Below are 22,371 nucleotides of genomic sequence, written 5' to 3' on the forward strand. Positions count from 1 at the left end.
CTGCTACCAACATGAAAAAAGGCTCATAGCTGCAAGGAGTGTAAATACGCTCTGAAATTTGGTCTAAAATGTGGGGGGTTTATTTACATTTCAAGTAATTCTTCTTTCCTAATACTCCGATACAGAGTGTGTCTCTGCAGTGCAGGCCTCTCTGTTTCCCCACCAGAGAATCTCAGCCGCTGCTGTGGTGTGGGAGAGCAGTTCGTGTTCATTAGTTCCTTAGCTTTTCTGTTGGCACTGCTACCAAGGTCACTAGTTCTGCCAGTGATTTTTGTAAGGCTCTGTAAGGGAGTGGGTTTAAGACCATGGTTCAGTTAATAAAAATTGGTTAGGAGCTAATAGGTAGTAATGGCAAACTAGAGGTAGAAGACTTGTATGTGCAAGCATTATTTGTAAGCCATTTTCCATCCTAGTTATTATTATTTGGTAGTAGTAAGTCCTCCCTGTTCCTCTAGCAGTGAATATCCTTGAAACCCCAAGTAAAGGGGGAGGGAGGCGTATATGTGTGTCCTCCTCCCTCCTCCATCACTAGTCCATATAAACTAGGTGACACTCTAATCTTGAGTCTTGTTATTCTGGTAATCCAGTCAGTTGAGGACCTTTCACTCTTCCAGTGCAATTCCACACCATGGGATTTATCTTGTTTCAAATTGCCTCTATGAAATGCTAATTAATTACCCCAAGCAGTTTACATCAAAAAGCTGTGTTTGAAAACATTTGAAAGCTAGGCTGTACCAAAACTGAAGCTATGTGTACTCATTTAGTATAACCGTCTCATGTTCGTAGGAGAATACTGTTAGCAGATGATCTCAATGCACAAGATGTTCAGTACTTGGGGATCTAGTTGCTTTTTGTTATCTCCTTTTCACTATAGTGCTCGTTGCTGTAGTATTCGGATACTTCACAAACACTAATTATTCTTGCCAACTACCTCATGAGGGAAACCAGCTTTTTTTTAACCTAATATTCCAAAGCTGAGTCCAAGGAAGACTGAAAACATGTGCTAACTTTTCACAGCTAGGACCAAATTGTTCAGCATACCTGTTATCATAAATACAGTATTCTGCTTGTCCAAAGCACCACTTCAGTGACTTCAATTTGCAGCTGTAAGTGATCTGCACCAAAGAAAATGATGGTCAATCTGTGACTGTGAAAAGTGTATTTTAGATGGCTTTGTCAGTTGTGTTGTAGAATTGTATAACAGTAACAAGGATAGAAACTAATTTTTGTAGAATAAGTATTGATCCACTTTATATTTTCTTTTCCTTCAGTTTGCCAATTAATTTCAGTATGTCTTTTTCAGTTTCTCCAGCTATAAAATAGGTAGGTTTTGGAAAGGAACAGTAGTTACTGTTTAAGTCTGGTTTCCCTTCAGTAGGGTAACTGAAAGTCTTGTCTTGTATCTTCAGTAAGGAAGGGCTACTTAAAACTGCACTTTGGTGCTATCCTGCCTTTTCTGAGGTCACCTGATTTTGTGACTTTAACAATTTTATTGAAACATAGCTTTTGTATAATTTAAAATTAGGTGTCTATGTCTTGGCAGCATTTCGATTTAAGGCTCTGGTTTTTAATACTGTATGCAGAAAAAAATATGCCATATGCCTTTCAAATTTTAACTCAAGCCCAGGGGATTAAGCTTGGGTTTGTAGTCCTTGTACTCCTTTCACAGTGGCAATACTGAACATTTGCTTTTGCTTGTGTTCCACTTGTATCTGAGGACCTTTATGAAACTGGTCTATAATGAACATTTAGTGCCCAGGTGTCTTCAGTTCAGTGTAGTAGTGCTGGTCTAACAACTGCAATATTTGTCTTTTGGAATTTGTGATTATAAAATCAGAGGTTATTTATGTAGATTGCAGAGAGGTGGTTCTGTTTGCAAGTATAGTAACAAAGTAGATCAGAAACTACATTTAAAACCAGTGAAATATTTAATGTTAGTTTTAGCCCTAACACTGAAGTTCTTGTACTACAGATTATCAGTATGGTACAGTTGCCCAAACCTGTGATCAAAGGACTGCCATAGGTTTGGCTCGATCCAAAGATATCGACCTTCGCTTTTTCCTGCCTCCACCACCATTGCCAAAAATAAAGAATGTAAGTAAGTGAAAAGTAGGTATTAGATGACTTCTGCTTGCTTGTTTGTTTTTAGTGCTTTCGTTGTTGGTAACCTTTCTAAAGTGGAATTCTTCTAAAGTTACTAACAAATAGTAAAATTAAGACCAAAATACAAAACTATAATATAGTGATATACCCCTGGGGTATATCTGTATTAGTGAATGGCATGATGAAAAGGAGTAAGGATGGGGGGTTGATCAATTATTGTTCTCAGACTGTATGTCTACATTACACATTTACTGGCAATGAAGTTTGAGCCAGTTACCAGTCTGATACGTGCACTGTGCCTGTCTGTACCTAATAGGCAATGCAAAGCAGTCTTAATTAAGTCATCCTAGATTGCCTTGTTGATACTGACAGAATCCTATGCATAGAGAGCACTCCTGGAGGCCTTTTCATCCTCTCTGCTAGTGTGGTGCCCTAGATAGTGTTTTGGCATGCAGCTTTAACCTTGATTATATAAGTAGGGAAACCATTTTGAGTGCACCATGTGACTCCCAAGTGCAGATGCAATGGAGATTTGCTGTCTGGAAAAATTCCTCCAACACACTGAATCACTAATGTAGACATACTCACTGTCTTTCACGAAAAATTCTGCTGTCTTTTCCTTTTGACATCTTAATCTAATTATGTGTGAATTCAGACGTTATAGAAAGTGTTTGGAGGTGAGCTGTAGTGTTATTACTATTAACTAAGTTTTATTTAACTTCAGTTATCACAGTACTTGTTAGATTTAATTGAATAGTATTCCAACAGAAAATTCAGTAAGTATGATTTTAGCTGCTGAAATGCATTGCACCTCAATACAGTAACTGTGAATTAATGGGATAAGCAAATATGTAATATCTGGAACAGCTTTAAGTAACCTGTCTTAAATTCCCAAATGCCTCCAGAGGTTCTGAGGTGGACATGTGGCTCTTCCCCATCCTCTTTACTTACAGTAAGATCTACCAGTCTTGTTTTATTTATGCCTAGGCCTGCTGTAGGCCCAACTCTTTATTGCCAGCTTTTGAGTACCAACAAATCTGTATTGGATAGATTTGACCTTGTTTTGGTTTTATGTCAATTACTAAGTGTGTGTGTGTGTATATATATATATATATGATGGTTTGATCAATCATGTCATCATATCAGCTTCTTCAATAAACAAAATTGGCACACAAGACATAAGAGGTCTTTTGTAATGCTAATAGAATGAATGCTGGCAGAGTTCCCTGTCAGAGAATACCTGTGCGTTGTAACAAACAAAACTCTGAAAAATGCTTTGATCGGTAGTGATATTCTCAGTTTTTGCTTTCTTATCTTTGTAACGTTACGTGATAGTGGATCTCTACCTGTCAGTCCTGAAGTAGTAGGTTATACTAGTACATGGTTCTGTATATACTTTATTTTTACAGCAGTATGATTGCTAGGTGATTGAAGCTAAGAGTTCCCAATCTGCTGCTTAGGAAGTTGAAGCAAATCATTGTGGCAGCAAGTGTTGCTCTGCACATCAGATATGTCTCCATCTCTGATTGTAGCAGGGATTAGGAACTGCAAGTTCCATAACCATGGGCAAATAAAATTACTTTGTTGAATCTGTTTCCCTGTCACCTACCCTGGATTATTAAACGAAGATCTATATGAATATTTTGAAGATAAAAGATTAAAAGAAATGTTGTCTGTATTTTTTTTACTAGTAATTTGTACATTCATTTTAATGGAGCAGCACCAAAATTACTGTGTAGTTAAGGGTGGACTTTTAAGCTTCCTGTGCCAAGAGGAACTGTTTTTTCTTTTGCCCTTCTGGACCTATTAGAATAAGGCCACCAAAGTATGAAGTTTAAAGCTTACTTTTCATCACTCAGTTGGTGGTTTTAGAATTATCAGTTTCCAAAGTCTTTACAGGTGTAACTATTAAACCAAAGTTGCAGAGCACTCAAGTTCAGGGTTTGTATTTTATGGCCTTATTAATGTGGCTGATTCCATTATTTCAGATCTTTCTTTTCTCTGTGTTTTGCTTCGTGCTTTGAACAGAACTAAAAGCTATTTGTGCTTACTTCTCACAGGATTATCCCATAGAAGATGAACTTCGCTTGTTGTTAGTATCTTTACCTCAGACTGGTCTTGATCCATGTGTCCAGTACTTCACATCTCTTGCTTTACGTGAAAGCAGTCAGACTCTCGCTGCACAAAGGGTGAGTTCCCACCTGCAGAATAGAACTATTTGGGTTCTTTGTTCCTGCAGAGCTCAAAGATACAAACCTGTTTCCATATTTTTGAGCATTATAAGAGGAAGAGAAATACAGACTTTGTGACCGTACAACATAAGTAAAATCTCTTCTACATACAGTCTGTCTGCTTGAAAGCTTGTTTATCTTTCCCAGCTGAACTAGTTGGTCTAGTGAAAGATTATATCTTTACTTAGAAGCTTTCCCATAAAGCAGATATTTCAGCATTTTGTCCAGAACATTTCCTTCCCCTTGCAGTGCTCATAAAATGATTTTTTCATATTTCATCTTACCGTTGTTTGAGTGTTCTTTCACTGCTGAGATGATTGAATCTCTGTTAAGTCTTGCTAACAAACTGATAAGTTGTTAGCATACCTTAAATAGTAAACTCTGTTCTATCACATGGAAATGCCTCCCTGTAACAGGTCACTGTTGCCAAAACCAGAACTGGGATAGTACAGTGGTCTATTTGGACGCAGAAAGTAGGAATTCTTCAACTCTGTGTGTCCAACTACTTCCTAAGTGGCTTTAGAAATGTCATTTAAAGTACAGTTATTGCTTAAAAATAATAATTGTAATGCCAGTGTCATCCACTATCTCTTGTGCATTTTATTTTTTTATTAAAAAGTTGTGACTTTTAAAATTGCTGATTATTATTTTTCGTAAGATACAATAATAAAAATGACTGTCGTGTTTTAATAATGATGCCTGACAGGCTTTATTTAGAGATTTCAGAGTGCAATAACTCTTTATTTCCTATGACACAATTATGTGTAATATTTTTACACTATGACTCCTTTATTATTTTCACAGCCAGAGCTCTTGCTACACAGGGAGCTTTGGTAAGACACCACACATGGAGGCACTTTGATAATCACACTGTTCTAGAAAACCATTCTTTATTGAGGTTATGCTGGTCTTCCTACTGCCTGTTTGAGAGAGACTGGTCTTCAGAGACTATGCTAAGTGCTGAAGACCTTTTTTCCTCCTCTTCTCATTTTTGCAACTATGGAAGTCTAGATGCAGTCTGATTGTTGGTTTTTTATGCTTAAGCAAATGGTCTTAAAAGAAGACATTCATTAACAAAATGAAAATCGTACATTTTCCCCCTTTGTTTTGAAGTTAATAGACTATGGAGACTACTGACTGAAAATCTATTTAATATTTTCAGTTAAAAATAGGTATTATTTATGGTGTACTGTTGTGTAATTTGTACATTTTGAAAAATGCATGCATGCTGTGCACTCTTTATAGCAATTTCTATACATCATTACACACTTAACGTTTTAGTTTAGAAATGCTTATTTTATGTAGCCATTTGGAATATGGTATAATTTTTACTGATTCTCATTTCAGGGAGGCTTATGGTGTTTTGGAGGAAATGGACTTCCATATTGTGAGACATTGAGTAAAATCCCTTCAGAGACAGTGGAACTCTTTTGCTTGCAGGCTTTAGTACAGCATTCTAAGGTAATTTGTCCTTTAAACTGTAACTGAAAAGCTGCATTTATAAGCCCTCCTTTCTAATGCTGTCTCGTATATTGGGAAGGAGTTGCCACTTCCTTGTCTCCTACCACTCACCCCTTCTGTAAGGATGTTCAGACAACTGAGACTGATGTGAATTGGCAGGCAGCATAACAAACTCATTTTTTTCTCGTGGGAAGTGTATGTAGGTTCTGTTATTGTTTCTAATTAGCTTGTATAAGTTCCCCTGTAGTATACCTGTATATATCTTTCAAGAAGTAAAAGGGCAGCTCTGACACGGAAAGGCAGGAGAGAATGCCTGAAGTCCAGACTGCTTCAACAAGTCTTTTCTGTGTAGGGCTACTTCCCACTGGCACTCAAAGTCATTGGAAAGAGATATCATGAGGAAACAGTGTTTTCCACTCTGCAGCTTCTCAGTAAGCAAGATACTGATGATGTGAAATTCTCAGTGCAAAGTGTGTGTGGATTTGTGTGAGTCGGTGTACATCAGTTCAGAAAGCTTACCAGTGGTCTCTTCTTATGGGTCTTAATCCAACTCTAGTACCAGGTTTCCAGAAAGCAAAGTAGCCTCATGAATTCACTCTAATCAGAAGCCAGAAAGGAATGCAAACCTTGGCTATTCACAAATGTCCCTCCTTTAAGGGTCACTGCCTTTGGACAGAATATTGCACAGCATGCAGCTAATACAGTGCATTCCCAGGACCAGTCTGTTCTTTGCAGACACAGGTGAAGAGTATGGAAGATTTTGTGTAACAACGATTCTTCTTGATTCCTATTGCTGCACTCTTCAGTGTGCACTTAATTGTTCAGAAGCCTAGAACACTGAGAAACAGCGTTGAGAATACCAAATCATTATTGGTAGTAGGTATGGATAAAGTGCAGTTTGCCAGTATTCCTTTCACATCTTCCATATGCATAGAAATTCGGACTTAGTCTAGAATTCATTATATTCCAGATTTTCAGTTTAAAAAAGTCGTGACTGTACTCATTCCAAATGTGTGTCTTTGCTGAAAGCCACAGACTTGAGGACATCAGCAGTTCCATAACTACCACACATTTAAGCACTATAGACAACATGTTCAAGTCATAAGCATTTGGCCAGTATCAGTAGTTGACATGACAACTAATTAGTGCCTATTCATCTGCTTGGACTATAATCTGTTGTTGCCCTTAAGATCAATAATGATAGCAGTACTATTTGGAGTGCAGAAATACCTTTGCATTTCAAAGAGAAGGGATTATGATTGCCGTTTAGGTGGTGAACAGGAAGACAAGGAGCTCTGGTTGAGATAGTGCTTTAAAAAATGCAGACAATTGTCCTGTTCGGATTCTGGAACTTTAGTTGAAATTTGATCATGCCAAGTGGAGAGCAATCTCATCTCCCTTGGATGTGGATGAGAGTAGAGTGATGGTACTTAGCATCTTTCAGGTTGTCAATCCATAGAAATCATGCATTTAGCATATTAAAATATTTACTTCCTCTTCAACTATGGCATAATAAATTCTAGATTAATAAGAATTTCTATGTAATAAAGGCTCTGCATCATTATTGGCTCCTTAAAATTCCCTAATTTGTAATTAACAGCATCTCAAAGAACCTTTTGCAGAACATCTACTTACTGTCATTGTATTTGCTGTATAATGGTAGGTTTCTTCTCACTGTGATAAAATTGAAGCTAAAGGAGGCCTTCAGCTACTACAGAGGATATACCAGCTACGTAAAGATTCAGCAAAAATACAAAGGAACATAATTCGCATTATTGGAAATATGGCTTTGGATGAACGTCTTCATTCATCCATAGTACGTGCAGGTAAAAGGAAAGCAAGTGCAAGCAGTCTGAATGTCAGATTTCTATTCTAAAATTTTCAGAATCTAAAATTTCAGATTCAGTGCTTTTGTAAAATGCAGCAGACCATGGCAGTGGTGGTTTTTTTATATTTGGGGGGGCAGGGGGAGGTGTCGTTGTTGGGTTTTTTTAATACAAAAAATATAGACAGTTTATCTGGTGTTGATTAAAAACTCCTGTATGCTCTCTAGCCAATATATGTCAGTGCTACAGAGGTGCTCTAAGTCTGATGGATGGTGAAAATTTGGACTTGGTTGATGTTCAGTTCACGTTACTGGCAAAAATCTTGAGTTTCCTACTCTTACAGATCACCTACCTGGTAGATTAATTTTTTTTTCTTGACTGTGTTTTATTCTCATAAAGGAACAGACCAGCTTGCAGTCCTTACCTTCTGGAATAAAATGAAACATGCCTTCCCGCCCTCCCTTGTTTCATGTTAGGCTAGTAACTTCTGCTAAGCTTTGCTCAGATGCCCCTTTTTTAATACCCCCTAAATATCACAGTGAAATTATTCCTTTCAGTTCTGAACCAAATAAATAATTCCCAGTGTTTTATTAGGAAAGAAATAAAAATAGAAAATATCAATATGCCCTTGCATATGTCTGAGCTGGTGTCTGCCTCTTAAACACAGTATGCAATTTTAATCTCTCTGTTGCAAAAAGGAGAAATAGCAAAGGCACAGGGAAAGACTGTGAAGGTGATTAAAAATTTGGAATGGCTATGGTAGGAAGAACAAATAACTAGACTAAGACACTTAGTATGAAAAAAACGACTGAAGGAGAATATGATGGAGATTTATAAAATCCTCACTGGCGTAGAGAAGGCAAAGAGTGAACGGGCATCTGCTGTTTCTCATAACACAAGACCAAAGGTTCTTGTACATTAAATTATGAAGAGGCAGAACAAATAAATATTTTTTTTTCTATACAGTGCATGACCAAACTAAAACTTGCCACAAAACATTGTGATTGTTGAAGACTTACAAAGCTTCAAAAAGTGATTAGACAAATTCATGGAAAGAAAAATCCATAAAGCTCTACACACAGAAGCCAAGTTGATTGCACAAAACTGAGAGGATATAGTGGAGAATCAGCACTATATATACTTGCCCTTTTATTGCCCTATTCTTTTATTATTCCGCAACTTCCATTACTGCTCACTTTTGGAGAAAGACAGCTGGACTACAAAGGCCTTTATCTGAGCTCTAGCACCATTTTACATTCTTATGATGACTGTTAAAACCATACATATAGAGGAAGAGATCGTAACAGAAGAGTCAGCAGCTCCATGGGGCAGAGCTCTCAGTACAAATGGAATTTTAGACAGTGAACCAGACTCCAGAGATGAGCAGTTGGATACTGCTGGTCAAGAGTTGATAAGACTTCTCTTTTGTTGTGGAATAATGCATAAGAAGAAAGAACCCCTAAGGCTCTTTTCCTTTGCAAAAACTGCTGGCATAGGAAGAGGAAGAAAAGCAATGATGCACTGTGTGGTAGCTGGGGGCAGAAGGATTCTGAACACTATTTTTGACCCTTCATCTTGGCTCATTTAAGAGAAATGCAAAACCAGAGACCTTGCTAGTTTTAAGCAGACTAGCTTGGCAGTCTTTCATTGTATTTGGAGAACTGAAAATAGATTTTAGCTAGTGTTCTTAAGCAGAACTTGCACAGTGGTCAACATCTATTCTGCTTAGAAATGTAATTTAAATACGTAATTCTTAAAAAAAGTACTTTTTTTGACAGTTCTCAAAGGTACTTGCATTTAAACAAAACTCACATGTCAATTCGTTCTTTTCCTAATTCCACAGTGAACTAACGATCTTGAATTAGCAACATACTGGCTACCTTAATAACAACATACTGTGCATGATTTTGAAACAGTGCTCATTAAGTAAATTGTTTCTTTTTCAAATCAGCCTCCATTTGAAAACCTCTCTTCAAAGTCTTTCCCAGGTTTTATTTATGAACTTGACTTTAATGTAATTGTCATTTATAGACCACTCTTGCCAGCAGCAACAAGATTTATCAGGATTTTGAAGAAATATAAAATCCTGTGTGTATAAAATCCTGTGTCTGTGTGTGTATAAAAGATAGTCCTTTGCATTCCTCAAGAGTCTGTGAACATCCCCATCCATGTCTAAGAAACTATATTTTACATCTTAGGTAAACTATTATAAAGTGTCTGTTTTTTCTTGAGGTAGCTATGACTTAAAATGTTATTGAGGAATGTATTCAAAGGTTTCCTTCGTTAATTCTCTTATGTTTCTTAGGTATAAATGGTATACTATTTTTAGAATAGCGAGGACATTTTAATTCCTTGAACATTTTTTCACACACTGGATTTTAAAATTAGAAATGGTTGTACTCTCACAGCAAGCATCAATGTTTCCGCCTGCCATTATTCCTGTGGGTTGTTTTCTATGTCTGTCTTATGCTTTAAGCTTCATTTTCTCTCTGGGACATTTCTTTTCTCTGTCTTTCTTACATTTTACCTGCAAAAAGGGGCTCGAGATCTGTTCTCTCTCTGACAACTGCACTGACCTGCTGATACACTTTCTTTTTCTTCTGAGAAGGGGTTCTCCTTGAGATCATAAGCTGAACAGCAGTAAAATACATTGCCTCCTCACCACTCTGGATTTTTGCATTTTGGAGATTCCACTTATCTAGCATTGGCTTTCCTGCGGTAAAGAGAGTGGATTGAAATAATTTGGCTTGATGTTACCATTCTTAAGTTTTAACATCTATTTTCACAAGTGTACTTTGAAGGATGATGTTTCTGAATTCTTTTGTTTGGATTATGTTTCTAATTAGTTAACCTGCCACTTTATTTTTTCAATGTAGGTTGGGTTTCTGTACTTGCTGAAGTAATGAAATCCCCACATGTCATTCAGTCTTCTCATGCGTCCAGAGCTTTGGCTAATCTAGACAGGGACACAGTGAAAGAAAAGTATCCAGATGGTGTTTATGTCTTGCATCCACAATATCGTAGCAGGTAAAGCAGAAGGAGATATTGTACATGCTGTACTTTGAGTTACTTGTTATACTGTTCAGGTACAAAACTTTGGAAGAGTTGACATCAGAGTGCCACTGTGCTCATGTCACCTGCTCCTATTCTTTGGTGGGCTGAGAGGACTGAATTTAGATTCTCAAACAGGAGAACAACAGAAGTGATGGGAGCAGTCGGTAGCCATGAAAGGAGTATTATTGTACTGCATGGAAAAATCCAAACACAAACCATGAGATGAATTACTGCTTTGCATGCGTTGCAACCACTTAACCTTTGTACTGGCTGTCTTGGGATACAGTGCCTTGTAATTATTCTGTTAGCAGCAGTACATGTTGGCCTAAGATGCAGTAAATTTACAGCTTCAGCTTCTTTTTATACTGATTGTATATCTGGGACTGAAGCAATCTCCAACGTGGTATGTCACTTAGTAGCAACTATTCCCTGAGTCACTGGTGTTAGTCAGGTTACAGTGAAGATCTACTTTGATGATAAAGCTAGAACTATCAAGCTGCATTAACAGTGGCTGGAGAGAATGGTGTTTTTCATTATAGAAAAATACGACTTGTGAGGTAGGTACTTTCCATACCTCTTTTTATCTCTCTCTCTTCTGGGTGGATCCCTGTTTTTTGTCTTGATCTGAGTGTCTTCTTTGAAAGGTCATGAAATGTCCATAAGATACGGAATCATATATAGTGTTAAAAATAGCATTTTGGCATCCCTTAGGTTAAAAGTTCTGTGTAAATTTAATTTGCTAAAATAATATGTACCATGCATGTCTTAAAAATTCCTTTTTCTCTATCAGTCAGCCCATCAGAGCAGACATCCTTTTTGTTCATGGTCTTTTGGGAGCAGCATTTAAAACCTGGCGACAGCAAGACGTTGACCGGTGTTTGGATAAAAAGGCTTCAGAAGGGGAAGAGGACTATAGTCAGTGCTGGCCAAAGGTAAAAGGACAATAACATTTTCACATGTGGCTGCTGTTTTCTCATTAATGAGAGCTGTCCAGAGGATCTAGAATTATCTGTCTAGCAGTTGTCTACTTTTGAATCAAATGACTTGTAATCTTTTCTACAAGTAGCGCTTTCCAAGTTCCTGATATATTTTTGTTAGCAAGCTGAAATTTTGAACAGGTTTTTCTTGCAAAGGAAAATCCCTGCTAAGTTTAATGCTCTCACCGTCATTCTCCTGCTGGTGAAAGAGGAGGCAATGGCTGCTTTCCTCAGGCACTCTCTTTTTTTTTTTTTTTTTTTTTTGATGGAATGTTATTGCTGAGAAAAAGATACATAAAATTACATTTTAAATTAAGTATCCTTTCTTACATAGATGTCTGAGTACCTCAGTTTTTGCAGATTGCTACTTAAATATTGTTGGTAAATAAGTAATTACTGCTTCAAGCAACTCACATTGGTATAACCACCAAAATATATCTGTAAAATTTAAAACGGATCAGTCCTGTTGATAATCTTAGTAATTCTTGTTTCACCCAGGAGAGGGAGCCAGGAATGCACGAGTTAGTAATCCATCTCCATCCTTTACCTACTTGGTGGCTGGGGAGCAGGCTAGAGTTCACCAGCAAGTAATAAAAGAATAATAGTCTTAGGTGTAGGATGTATTTGGGGATTAACTGAAGAGCAGAAATCTTGCTTTATATTGTCCCCATAGTAGCATCTTTGCTCCATTGCTGATAAATTGCTTGCAAGAGTTTGTTAAGTACTTCAATTGTAAGCTCCTTCTGGTTTCGCTTTTCTTTAATTTAGACATGGCTGGCTTCAGACTGTCCTGCCCTTAGAATCATATCTGTGGAATATGACACCCATTTGAGTGACTGGAAAGCAAAATGTCCTGTTGAGGCTCACAGGTAACAAATGTGGTGTCTGCAGTTTGGAGCGGGGACAGGAGGGAGACCTGTAAAGCTGATCCTTGGGATCACCTAGTGTGAAACAGTGAATTTAACTTCTCCTGTTGCATTTGAAAATCAAGTTTGGAAAAACATTAGGTACAGTCATAGTATGCTTGTGCTTTTTAGCCTCCTGGATAACTACTTGTGGCAACTTGCTAAATTCTTACAGTCTGTTCTGCTTCATGTTTAGGGGAGACACTGAATTGTGCTATTAGTTGATGTAAAGATAACATCAATTTTATATCTTAAGTGGAATGTTTCTTAAACTTAAAATGACTCAACAATGCTTCATAAGCACAGCAAAAAAATCACTGTACTATGACTTGATACTCATCATAAAATGAAGCATATAATTTTATTCAAGGAGTGTTAATCCCTGGAAAGAGATTCATATAAGTCTTTGGTAGATAAAATACAGCAACTGTATCTGGTTTGGTCAGATAGTGTAATTGCCCTTGTCAGAGGAATTATGTTTTTACTGACCATGAACCAGGCAGGTCAGAGGGAGATGCTACCTCCAAACATGTTCCTTCTAAAAAATAAAAACACTTTGAGCCTGTAAAGGTTATTTGGCTTGAATGGATTTTAGGCTTAGTAATTGAGTTCAGTGGTTTTTAAATCAGATCCTAATCTGAGTCCTTCAAACACTTACGCAGATACTTAAGCATGTAACTAGTACTGTAGATTCAACTTCTGTACTTCAGTGAAGGCATGGGCACGACTGCTCACAGGTTGAGTCTGAAAACTGATTATGTTTTGTGTAGGGGTGAAAAAAATTCAGCATGTGTATAATAGACTGGGAACTTGGTACTTGTTCATTCCCTCCTCCCTATGGATATATGAAGGATCAATACAGTTATTGCATTAAAGAAAGCATGTAAGCAGGAAAAAAATAAGGAAGACATGGCTGTTAATATGTCTATTTGAAATTAGACAGAACAATGACAGCAAAAAACATGTAGGTGGTTACCTCTACAAGGTCCAAAGAAGACTGGACCTTGTAGAGGGACCTTGTACCTCCCAAAGAAGGGGAGCCTTCTTTGGATGTATGGATGTACCCATCCAAAGAAGGGCAACAAAGCTGGTGAAGGGTCTGGAGCACAAGTCTTATGAGGAGCGGCTGAGGGAACTGGGGTTGTTTAGCCTGGAGAAAAGGAGGCTCTGCTCTCTACACCTACCTGAAAGGAGGTTGTAGTGGGGTGGGTGTCGGTCTCTTTTCCCAGGTAACAAGTGATAGGATGAGAGGAAATGGCCTCAAGTTGTGCCAGGGGAGTTTTAGATTGGATATTAGGAAAAATTTCTTCGTGGAAAGGGTTGTCAAGCCTTAGAACAGGCTGCCCAGGGAAATGGTGGAGTCACCATCCCTGGAGGTATTCAAAAGACATGTAGATGTGGTGCTTAGGGACATGGTTTAGTGGTGGACTTGGCAGTGCTAGGTTTACAGTTGGACTCGATGATATTAAGGGTCTTTTCCAACCTAAATGATTGTGTGATTCCAAGAGAACCTTTTTCCTACGTCCATCTGGAATAAGTACAATGGAAGAAAATTTGAAAAAGAAAACATAGATTTCTTTATTTATTGTAAGATAATGTCTTTTTCATTACAAAATGGAAAATTATATTACCTGCTATTTATGATCACCCAAGCATAGTATTTGATTATTTTATAACTTGATACGGTTAATAAAAAATGAAAGATATTTAAGATATTTTTAACGAGCAGGAACAAAGATGTAGCAGTAGAATCACAACCTTATGATTGCTCTAAGTGTATAGGCTCATTCACTGTTTCAAAAGTGAATTTTTATGTCTCTCAGCTATCCTAAAGCCTATTGTTCAGGTGAAAAGACACATTTGAGTATCCTTTTCATATGTGTTATAAAAGCAATTTCTAGTGAGAATGCTGAGAACCAATAGAGATGAATTTTTGCACAGTGGTTGCCCCAATATCCTGATGTTTTCATTATCCAAGGGTCTTCTGTGTTTGATTCTTGTTACACTGCAAGGAGTAACGATGTTGTGCTTTCAAGCTTGGATTGGGAATTGGCATTGGTTTTGTTTTGGTTGTACCACAGATTCATTTTCAACCTCTAACATGTATCCTTTCCAGAGCTCAGTCGCTTCATTTATAAAGTGAAGATTATTGTGTTTTTATGCTATTCCAGTACAAAGCATTTGGAGATTATTGTCTGGAAAGTATCACAGGCATTATCTGTGATTTTTTTAATGTATTGGTTGATCATGCACTTAGTTATTAAATTCCTGTACATTGCTCCACATTTTGAGCATTGTTTAGCAAAGTACATTTTTGTCATACATTAGGTATATTCCTGTTTCAGGGGATAAAATTCATTATGCATTGATGATGCTTTCATAAAATGAAAACATAATTTTGTTACAATGTGTAAATGAAACTATCTAAAACTCCATAAAGATATTTGCCGAACTAAAGCTAAAGGAAATGAGTGGTGAGTGAAATTGGAATAAAACTTTCTAGCAAGATCAAGAAACTGAGTTTAGCTCAATTCCTGTTATCCTTGTGAAGCCAACCTTACAAAAGTTTTTGGCATTTTTCAATGTAGCAACAATAATTAAGCAATTAATGTTTTATGTATCTAATTCACTTTCATAAATGTGCAGCACTGAAAATTCATTCTGTTTTAACATTGCCTTTTAACCTATCATGCTTCACCATGCTTGTGTTTGTTTTTTCTTTGCAGGAAGTCTATTGCTTACAGGAGCAATGAGCTTCTTGACAAGCTCAGAGCTGCTGGGATTGGAGACAGACCTCTGGTGTGGGTATCACATAGCATGGGTGGTAAGCACATTTCCTGTTTAATATAAAGTATTTATTTGCTGTTATATTTTGGAATAAGCTGTTAACCAAATTCAGTCTGAAATGCAATTATTCAGAATAGTTTATCTAAAGAATTTGCAAAGACCTAAAAATGGAAAATAGATTTCTACTTTCTTAACGCATTATATTCAATAGCATATTCATTTTGAAAGGATTTTTATTGCTGTTTGTTTTTACTGTGTTGATTTAAAACCACAAAAGAGTTGAAATTCATGTAAATGGGAATCCAGAGGCAAAATTTTCTCCATGATCAGGCATATAGTAAATGTCATTAGCAACACTTAAAGCAAACCAAAATTGGATTTGCATCAACACTTAAAGCAAACTAAAATTGGATTTGCATCATTCAATAACATTTTATTTTAATGCCTCCTCAGGTTTGGTTTGGTTTTTTTCAACTTAATCTTACATATTTGGTAAACTAAGGACTAATCAACTGAGGCAAGAATATGGTTAGCTGTTTCACGGATAATATAGCATGATCGTTATTTTCATGGTGGTTTAAATCCCTGCATTAATTCAGTTCCTGTTGCCAGGTCTTCTAGTCAAAAAGATGCTGGTGGATGCTTCCAAGAATCCAGAAATGGATAAAATTGTAAACAACACCAGAGGAATCATATTTTATAGCGTACCTCACCATGGTTCCCAGCTGGCTGAATATTCTATAAATGCCAGATATCTTCTCTTTCCGTCTGTGGAGGTTAAAGAACTCAGCAAGGGTACGCTCACTTTGCTACCATTTAACAGCGGGGATCTATGTTAATCTCTTCATGATGCTTTTTTTTTAATCGTGCTGTCAGAAAAAGCTGGATAAAAACAACAAACCCCCTTTTTATGTTTTGGGTTGTGTGTTGAATTACTGTAAGTAATTCTGAGTAACTGTTTCGTTTGATTGCAGAGGCAAGGCGAAAAAAAGGAGTCATAACAAGTTTATAGAATAGTAGTTTGGGCCATTTAGCAATGTAATAACTCAACATGTGCTGGACTTCAGACTCCTACCTTCTCAAGAAATTCCATGCTATGCAGAAATAAACAATTGTTGCATATGATAGCTGGAAAAAGGGATTGCAAACAAAATGCTACTCCTTTTACTGGAGTATTAATTTTTCCAAAACATCTCTTTAGGAATGCAGTCTTGCCAGACAAATGCTATAATCTTATGTTCAAGGTAACACTGCAAAAATTATGTTGCTCTTTCTCAGATTCTCCTGCCCTTAAAGAGCTGAATGATGACTTCCTGTCTTTTGCCAAAGATAAGAAATTTTCAGTGCTGAGTTTTGCAGAAACCTTACCAACACACATAGGCAGCATGATAAAACTGGATGTCGTACCTCTGGAATCAGCAAGTAAGTCAAATAGCCATTTAATTTATTTATTTTTGTATATATTCATGTAAGCATCAATAATGAGGAAGGATTATAAATGCTGTGGTAGAAAGACCTAGAAAAATACATCTGTTGTGGGGTTTTTCGTTTAAACTTTTGGCTGAGTTTAACTACAGTCTCCCTGCTGAGATCAGAGGCAGCTACATTTATTTTATATCTTAGAAAAGCAATTGTTTGGTTTGATTCTTCTAAATGTGAGTAACACTTGCTTATTGAAAAAAGCAGGGTAGACCCTGGTCTAATGTTACATTGTTGTAGTCCTTGCCATTGTAATTATGAGTAACGGTTTATCCTTGTATAGGTAGGCTGAATAGTGTTTTAGAAGCTCATGCAAATTCCAGCTATTTCCTCCTTTAAAAAATAAGAAAGAAAAATACTAAACTGCTAATGGAAGGAAAAAGTCACAAAGCTGGTTTTCAGTGTTAAGAGTCCTTTATGTTCCATATCTCAGGTACTCAAGCAATAGAGTTTGCTTCCTGAAGAGTTCCCTCCATCTTTCTGTCTTTTGTAGGAGAGAAGGGAAAACCAGACAGTTCTTTCTCTTGCTTTGTTTATGGGTGTTCAACTTAGAGAATTGTTTTAAGTCTGATATTTTCAGGTTTTCCCTGAGCAAAAACCTCTTCTGCACTGCCCAAGGTACCTTGTAAGGCCTTGAACAGAAACCATTGCTTTGTTGGGTTTTAGATCAGGCTTTCCACCAGCTAAATCCACTAGGTTAAATGCAAGGTTAGTTGCTCTGAAAAAGGCGGACTGTACATCCCTGTTTTCCTGAGTCAACGTTTAGCAGTCTTTTTTCAGTATGTCTTCTCAAGAAGTAATTGTTTGCAAAAATGTTGCTGATGCAATTTTATTGGGGAGGACTGAAAAACTGGGCATTCATTTTTTTTATTTAACAAAATAAAATGAAAAAGAGGGCTGGATAACAGAGTGCACAAATAAGCACTGTGCACTTATAATTTTGTAGCATGTTTCTCCTCTTCTAGAGATGACACACAATGCAACGTGAGCTCTCGAAAGCCTTTAGAGGGTACATGACGGTTCAGTGGCACGCCACTCATTTTGTTCAAAACCCAGGCTGACGAGCAGTACACTCACTGTTTCTTACATGCATGCTTGGGCACGTGAAAGCAAACTTCATCCTGCTCTAGTGTAATTTTACATGGTTAAAGATACAGAGTTCCAAGGATTGGAATGGAGGATTTCTCAGGAGGTTGAGTGAATAGTTCATAAACTGGAATGTGGCAGTCACAGCATCCTAACTGGAAAGTTCACTAGTGGTGATAGCTGTCAGGAAAGAATAAATGCTGTAGTGTGCCCCAAAATCAGTAGCTGAAAATGGAATACTTGTATTCTACAATAAAGCAATGTAAATTTTTCATTTCCCCAGAAATGTGTGTAGTGATTTGTGGCATATTTCAGGTTCATTCTAGTCCCGTTTTTAATCTCCACATCAAAGTATTCTATAAGGAATATGGGCAGTTAGTGGTGATCAGAATCTGGATACCCTGGATTAAACCCTATCCCTGTTCATGTCAATGCTTCAACTTCAGTCAGGACTTTGCTGTCAGTCAGATGCTGGCAAATGAAGTTTTGATTCTTCAAAGTTGTCTGTATGGAGAAATGTACGTTTATGTATTCCCGATAAAGGTAGTAGAACTCTGACCTAATGGTTTACCAGTGTGGGGTTTGTAGCAACGTATAGCTCTGCCTGACTATAACAGTGTGTATTGATGCTTTTAAAAGCACATTAAAAAATACTGAAGACAAAATAGTTAAACTGAATACAGGAGAAGTTGCTTTTGAGAGAGAAATTGCTAATGCAAGATGTGCCTTTCAGTCTAGGCGATCTTACGAACGTTGGTAGTTTTTTTTTCTTCTTCTCCCCCCCCCCCCCCCTCCCCCCCAGAGTTAGGAATTGGAGACCTTATTCCAGTGGATGTTAATCATCTAAATATTTGTAAGCCAAAGAAGAAGGATGCTTTCCTGTACCAACGTACATTGAAGTTCATTCAGGACGTTTTAGCCCAAGAACTTGGAGACTGAGTTTTTTGCCATCCTTGGCTGCTTATTTCCTTCATTTGCTGTAACACACAGTAAGTTCTTCTCCTAACATTTGTTATGGGATCTGCAGAACTACAAAGATGCTGTCTCAATAGTATCTGCTGCAAAAATAATTTTCAGTACATCTCCAACTTAAGACACATCTCCAACTTATTTCTAGAATATATTCAAAACAAATATAAACCGAAGTCCTATAAACTTACCAAAAAGATGTGTGTTGGCTTAGTGACCATGATCTGTTAACAAAATGTGTGTAAATTCTCCAGGAATTTGGCTGGGAGGGGATGGGGATTCAGTGGAAGTGAAGTTTCACTTAGTCTACAGATACCCCTCTGGAGCAACACAGCTAGACTATGGAGAGTGCCCAGGATATCGTCTTTTAGCAAAAAAAAAAAAAAAAAAGCTTGCTCTGAAGGTAGATCGTCTCATTAAGGTAAATGTACATCTTGGACTAAAGCCTTATAGAAAGGATTAGAAACAATTAACTAAGGTGGTTATCTGTTCTGTCAAAGGGGAGAAGAAGCATGTGGCTGCCTCAAAGCTTTGGTTTACTGTCCATGTTAAGTAGTCTGACTGGACCCTGAAGAAATTTGTCCAAGTGAATGAAGGTAGCATTTTGGTCTAGTGGCCCAATTACAGGAGTTTTTGTGATTTGCCTTTTCATTTAATAGACCACCCAGATTTGTCAGCAAATATGGCGTCTGTTTTCTGTGTGAGAAAGAGATAGGTTGCTGGGTTGTCTTGCATAGACTACTATAGTTGTTTTAATCTGTTTGTATAAATGAAAACAAAACAAAACAATTGTTCACCTTCTTGTACATTTCTCTCTTAATCTTAGCAATTTGTGAGATTGCTTTCTTTAGGACAGTGTGTATCTGGTCAGACTCAGGGCAGTTCTGTGCTTGTTCACATGGAAGATACAGAACAGAGGCTTAGCTCTTTTGTTTTACTCTTGGGACACACTGGGAAGATGGTACATTCAAATCCCTGGCTCATGTTACTCATTTAGAAACTCTTTCTTTAGCTGATTTAAAGAGCACTGAAAATGCTCAAGTGGAGTAAGACAAATGTAGGCCCTGACAAAAAAGCTGATGCTTAGAGTTTGGAGCTCAGGTAGAGAAAAAGTAAAGCAGGAAAAAATTCAGGTGATCATAAGGTCCCACTGGAAGTGCAGAAGATCCCAGATGTTTTGCTTTCTTTTAAGCCCAAGTGTATTTATTGGTGTAGATATAGAGAAAACAGCAGTGTTGTCTTATTTATGTTTGTGTTAAGGATACTTAACAGTACTGGTGAGAAGTAAGTATTTTTAGAAAAAAAAAAATGGCAGTGCTTAGCCACTTTTTTAAAGTCTTAAATAGTTTGCAATGTAGTTAAAAGCAGCGTAGTCTAATTGTGGGGTCTCTTTTCTTCCTTTCTTTCCACCCCTAACCCTCTCTGGAAAAAAAACATAGGCTATGATTAGGCCATACTGCCCTAGCTGACCATTTGTTAAATAAGGCCTGTATTGATGACAGGCTTAAGACATCTCTTAGCATCACTTCTGTGAGCTGGATCTAGTATTACTGGCCTTAAAATTATGGCTATGAAAGCTACCAAAGAGATGGGATGTGCTTTGCAGTTCTGCATGGGCTTGGTGCAGGCACCAGTGGCCGTTGCAGTCCCGCCAGGTCCTGAGGCCACCTCAGCTGTTCCCACTTGAGAGCACCCCAGCCCAGGAGGACACTACATCTGAAAATGCATTTCTGGAAGTTGAGCCTTGACCTGCTGGAGTTACAAAGTAAAATTCATAAGAGTAGTACAGAGAATGTACAGCACTATGCTAGCAAAAAGAGTGTTTTTTCCCCCTAACCGAGATGTAGGTAAGAACACTGCATGGCAGTTATCTCAGATAGAAAATGTAACAGAACTGTCATAAGTTCTAAAGAGGTTTATCCTTTTTACACTGTGGTTTAAACTTCAGAGTGTAAATATATTGGAACACTTTGTATTCACAAAGTAGAGGGTATGTGGAATTCATTGTGAATAGACAAGACTTCTAATAACTGAATGCGTGTTTAGCGTGACAAATCTTGTATTGATTTTAATAGACTTCTTTGGCTTACAGGGATTCAGATCAATTACGTTACACATTAATCTCAGTAGATGCATCTATGTTTTGTTACTGTAACTGGAACTCTTGAGGCAACTTTCTCCTTTTTGTAACTGTATGTATATATGTGTAACTTTTAAAACCAATATTTTGAGGGGGGGTTGTTGGGTTTGGGGTTTGGTGGGGTTTTTTTTGGAATATAGTAATGAAATGTGTTTTTAAAAATGTACTAGGTGTGCCACAAAATGTATTAAAGGTGAATGATTTGCCAAATGAATGCTCTGGATCATGTTCACTTTTGTTAAAGACCTGCATTATTTTTTAGTGATTGTCTCATGCTGGAAGAATGTAATGTTTACCCCTCGTCTTCTGTAAGAGGCGTAGTACTGGGAGGTGCAGCCAGTCATCAGTTTTGCCAAACCCAAGAGTTTTTCAGTCGTGCTTTTAGATTTTGCAGAAGTGCCTCCTAAACCATGCACAGACATTGGTTTGAGGGCCAGAGGGTCTGTTGTGTAGCATTCCCCTTGCGTTTGCGTTTCCCCTTTTGCGTCTGCTTCCCCTTAGAAACGTATGCTTTCGTGCTTCCCTGGTGTCACGTTAATTCAGAACAGTACCTTTATGTAAATTCTTAGGTCTCAAACTATGCTGTTAATCCCATCTAGCTGGGAACCCAGCTGCAGATGTGGCTCGCAGGTATGTGTGAATTGTCTGAGAAGATGGTATTTTGTCTGCATCGTGGCATCCAAGACTAAAATAGTAAGACAGGAAGGGAGGGCTAATAGGAATTTGTCAGTCCTCATGCACTTGTTGTCCAGCGCTCTTGTATAGCTGCATTGGTATTTCTAGTAGCAACAGTTGTCAAGTTTTTAATTGCTGTGATTGCAGTAGTGCAAACTGGCTTTCACTGTGATTTGTGCTCCGTGGTGTCAGGCAGAGCAGCTAGCTAGAAATGAGAAATTTTCCATCTGGTGAAAATGTCAATTCTGGACAAAAAGGAAAAAGCAAAAATGTGGTTTTGTCAGAGTGGAAATTCTGAACAATGTTTTGGTTTTGGTTCTCTTTCTTTTTGTTTGTTTCCATGATCAGCCACCTAAAAAAAGCTAAATTGGGCGGTTGCTATACCAAGGAGAACCACTTACCCACTGCAGACACGAAGGCAGCTGAACAAGCAGGATGCCTGTAGCAACTTAAAGCCGCTGTACTACAGGGTCTTGGGCAAGCTCACATGGCGTTACTCTCTTGCCGAAGTCTCTCACATTAAATAAGCACAGACACTTACATACTTGCATCTGGTAAATCACTCATGCCTGGCTTCACAGCCAGTGTCAAAAATTTTAAGATTTCCAAGTGCTGGGTTCACAACATGAAAAATGTCATGGGATAGCCACTCCCTACCACCTGTTATATGGCCCTCAA

At 37.7% G+C, this 22,371-nt stretch overlaps 1 protein-coding gene across 3 annotated transcripts in view; it reads left to right on the plus strand.

The window, feature by feature from the left end:
- Positions 1 to 21,145, plus strand: part of SERAC1 (serine active site containing 1) — a 28,291-nt gene extending 7,146 nt beyond the window's left edge. For 2 of the 3 annotated variants that reach the window (XM_075498912.1, XM_075498911.1), the window contains exons 7-17: positions 1,973 to 2,094; positions 4,164 to 4,292; positions 5,682 to 5,795; positions 7,459 to 7,621; positions 10,498 to 10,648; positions 11,466 to 11,607; positions 12,421 to 12,521; positions 15,284 to 15,381; positions 15,957 to 16,139; positions 16,623 to 16,766; positions 18,712 to 21,145. In XM_075498912.1, coding sequence (XP_075355027.1) covers positions 1,973 to 2,094; positions 4,164 to 4,292; positions 5,682 to 5,795; positions 7,459 to 7,621; positions 10,498 to 10,648; positions 11,466 to 11,607; positions 12,421 to 12,521; positions 15,284 to 15,381; positions 15,957 to 16,139; positions 16,623 to 16,766; positions 18,712 to 18,848 — 1,484 coding nt within the window. In that variant the 3' untranslated portion in view covers positions 18,849 to 21,145. The other variant, XM_075498913.1, reaches the window with a different exon arrangement.
- Positions 21,146 to 22,371: the final 1,226 nt, after the last annotated feature.

Source organism: Mycteria americana, chromosome 3 (assembly GCF_035582795.1).
Source record: "Mycteria americana isolate JAX WOST 10 ecotype Jacksonville Zoo and Gardens chromosome 3, USCA_MyAme_1.0, whole genome shotgun sequence".
NCBI classification, from domain to species: domain Eukaryota; kingdom Metazoa; phylum Chordata; class Aves; order Ciconiiformes; family Ciconiidae; genus Mycteria; species Mycteria americana.